The 3,029-nt window shown below is 39.5% G+C and overlaps 1 protein-coding gene across 1 annotated transcript in view; it reads right to left on the minus strand.

The window, feature by feature from the left end:
* The window catches only part of LOC102201853 (zinc finger SWIM domain-containing protein 6-like), a 47,826-nt gene that overhangs the window by 11,580 nt on the left and 33,217 nt on the right, over positions 1-3,029 (minus strand). The window contains exons 6-8 of the mRNA XM_005720072.1: positions 1,948-2,124; positions 1,707-1,853; positions 442-582 (exon numbers count right to left, since the gene is read on the minus strand). Of these exons, the coding sequence (XP_005720129.1) occupies positions 442-582; positions 1,707-1,853; positions 1,948-2,124 (465 nt within the window). The remainder of the gene's footprint in view (positions 1-441; positions 583-1,706; positions 1,854-1,947; positions 2,125-3,029) is intronic.

Here is a 3,029-nt window from a genome sequence, read left to right on the forward strand (position 1 = left end):
TGTGTGTGTGTGTGTGTGTGTGTGTGTGTGTGTGTGTGTGTGTGTAACATCTGCAGCAAAGGAAAGCAACCATACATACATAATCACTTGAGTATTTTCATTTTCAGCTACAGTATATTTCTATATCATTGCATTCAGAGAACAATATTGTACTTTCTACTACCACTACATTTCTTTGACTTTGCATCCTATGGTAACACTACAAAATCCAATAAAATGTTAAAGCTCATCAGTGACTCACCATACTTTTGCCCTATTACCTCTTAAAAATGTGTGCCTTGTAGGGTTCTCTAGGTAATTTCAGCAAACACACATCTTCCATAAATATTATCAACCCAAAAAAAGGACATGAAAATATCTCACAAAAGAATTAGAGCAAACAAAGGCACCCGTCTTCAGAAAGACTTTTGGCACCAGAGGATGTGAGCGATCTGCACGCACCTGAGAAATCAAGCAGAATTCCCTCCTCGCTGCCCCTCCCCATCTCCATGAGGGTGCTGAAAAGAGTGCCGATGGGGTCCAGAGGGTGGCCCACCCATCCTTCCAGGTTGGTGACTGCTGTAATTCCTCTGTTTAGCAGCTCTGCAGTAACACAAAGACACTAAGTATTAGTTTATAACATTAGTTTAGGCAGGCTAGGAAGACCATGTCATGATGCTGAATAAGCCTAAAACATCCATGTATCTCATATAGGGTGTACTATTTAACTGACTTAAGCCTGCACACATTTCTGCAAGCCCCTTTGCAACCCAAATCCACCACACATCCTCTTTTCCTGTTGTTTCTATATTGTCTTTTTTTAATATTTCCTGTTGTTTCTATATTGTCTTTTTCAAATATTTCCTGTCACCAGAACAGAGTCGGATATAAATTCCTGCATATGAAATAATCTTTCATGGTCGTAAATGACTGTTGATGAACTGTTGACACTCTGGTGTTAAACTGATAGAAAGTGTCACAGAAAACTAAATACAGCTTGTATGCATATCTAAAAAGGGTCTCCAGCAACAGATGTTGTGACCCCCACAGAGCTATGATGTCAGTGTCATTGAAGGAATACATAGATAGGAATATATAATTACAGATACGCAGAGACACTTTAATCTACTCCATAAAGCACAAAAAACAAATAACCTGTGGAAAAGGTCTCCAAGATGCAGTTCCACTTAATCCACACATGCAAATTTCTAGGTCTGTATTTTTATTCTACAGCTCTGTTGGCATAATTTTGCATGATTTACAGTTAATAAAAAGCCCCTATTTATGTTAGACCGGTTTTTCATAGAGAACTTTAAGTGAGCCACAGGGCTCCACCAACAGAGTAATTGAGCCCCAAATAAATGTTCCCCAGGAATGTTCAAGCCCAAATTTGAATTCTACAAGCAGATAAAACCAATAACCTTAACAAACAAACAAAAAAAACAAGAGCAATCGAACAGATGGCTGTTTGTAAAGATGCGTGAACATTTGCACTTTAGTTCAATGCAAAATAATGTTTTTGCATTTGTTGCATACGTGCTGGATTGGCCAAGTTCCTGTAAGAGGGAAACCTAAATAAGAGCAACCGAGGATGTGTTCTTCTTCGCGGGTGAACAGACGTTGTGTATACAGATAATACAGCAGTAAAATGAAAACAGACTTTGGAGGGCACTGATTAAAAGTAGGAAAGCAAAACTAAAGAGCACATTAAAAGAGGGTACACTGACCTTTTTTGTGGGAGCGAAAGAGCTCCAGCTGTTTCTGCTGCTGCCGCCGCAGTGTGTTGACGATGGCGATGGCCAGCCTGAGCGCTTCTTTGGGGTATCCGTGTGATCTCAGGGCATCCACTCGGGCACACGCTGTAGGGACGTGCTCTGTGGGAAGGAGAAGTTATTTCATTTGTATTCCTTCTGCTTTTTTTTCTACATTTATTTCTTGTTATCTCTAACCACAACTCTTCTCTCTCACCATGCCACAAAGGCCACCCTCGGGTGTCGAAGAGGGACGAGTCGAGGTTCTCATGGTAGCAGTAGTTGGTGTAGTGGTCCTCCGTGATGATGTTTTGCAGGTGGGGGTCCTGCCAGTGCAGGTCGCAGGCCTCGATGGCTCGTGTGAAGACCGTCCGGTGAGGCCGAGACAGCGAGTCTGTGAGAGACGTCAGATGTTTTTAAACGTCAGGCTGCGAGGTAGTGGAGTGTGGTGGTTTATTTTGTATGCCTAATTAGATAATTTAATCAACATAGTTTGATGATAAAAGCAAAGCAATTTATTAATTAAATTTCCATCTGAGAAATATATTTGAAGCCTACATGATACTGGTTCCCTTCGGGTTCCTCCTATGGCCACTTGAGGCTGACTCTGAGGTCAAGCGCAAACTTTTTTTTTGATTTGATAAATTTTGGAATGATCAGGGGTTAAAATGACCAGGAGTTAAATGGCATGTTTACAGCCTAGTACAAAAATCCTGATGGATGGTTTCATTTTTGTGACAAAGTTATATTTCCAGTCTTAGATTTCCCAAAGTGCTACAAAAGCTGAATACAAAAGTTTAAGATTGCTTGAAAAATGGCAAAAAAAAATAATCATATTTTGCATGGTTGGATCTTAACAAGGTTCCAAGTAGAGCTTCAACATGCAACAAAAAGAAATGGCAGTGAGAGAAAACTTTTTTTTGAGCATTCAATTTATTGATCGGGAGTGTATATGAAAAAGACAAAGAATAAGAGAATGACAAGATGTATAATGAATAAGTTGAATAAGTTGAACTGAAAAAAGGTCAGTAACATAACAAGTGCAGCGTGTTACAGGCAAAAATCTCAGCAGTAATAAAAGGTCCCTTCAGCTCATTTGAAACATTTTTATTATTGCCTGAAAGAAACATTAATTTCGCTGGATTTTCTCCGATTTAGCTAAAGCTGAGGAGAGAATAGAGCCAGAAAAAGCTTCAGGACCTCAAATGTGTTATTAGGATCATTCTATTAGTAAAAAGGTAAAAAGCCTCACGGCCGCCGAGATTGAAAGGAGACTTGATTTTTTATTTTTTTTATTTT

The sequence above is a fragment of the Pundamilia nyererei genome, unplaced genomic scaffold (assembly GCF_000239375.1).
Source record: "Pundamilia nyererei isolate P.nyererei 1_Seehausen unplaced genomic scaffold, PunNye1.0 scaffold00002, whole genome shotgun sequence".
NCBI classification, from domain to species: domain Eukaryota; kingdom Metazoa; phylum Chordata; class Actinopteri; order Cichliformes; family Cichlidae; genus Pundamilia; species Pundamilia nyererei.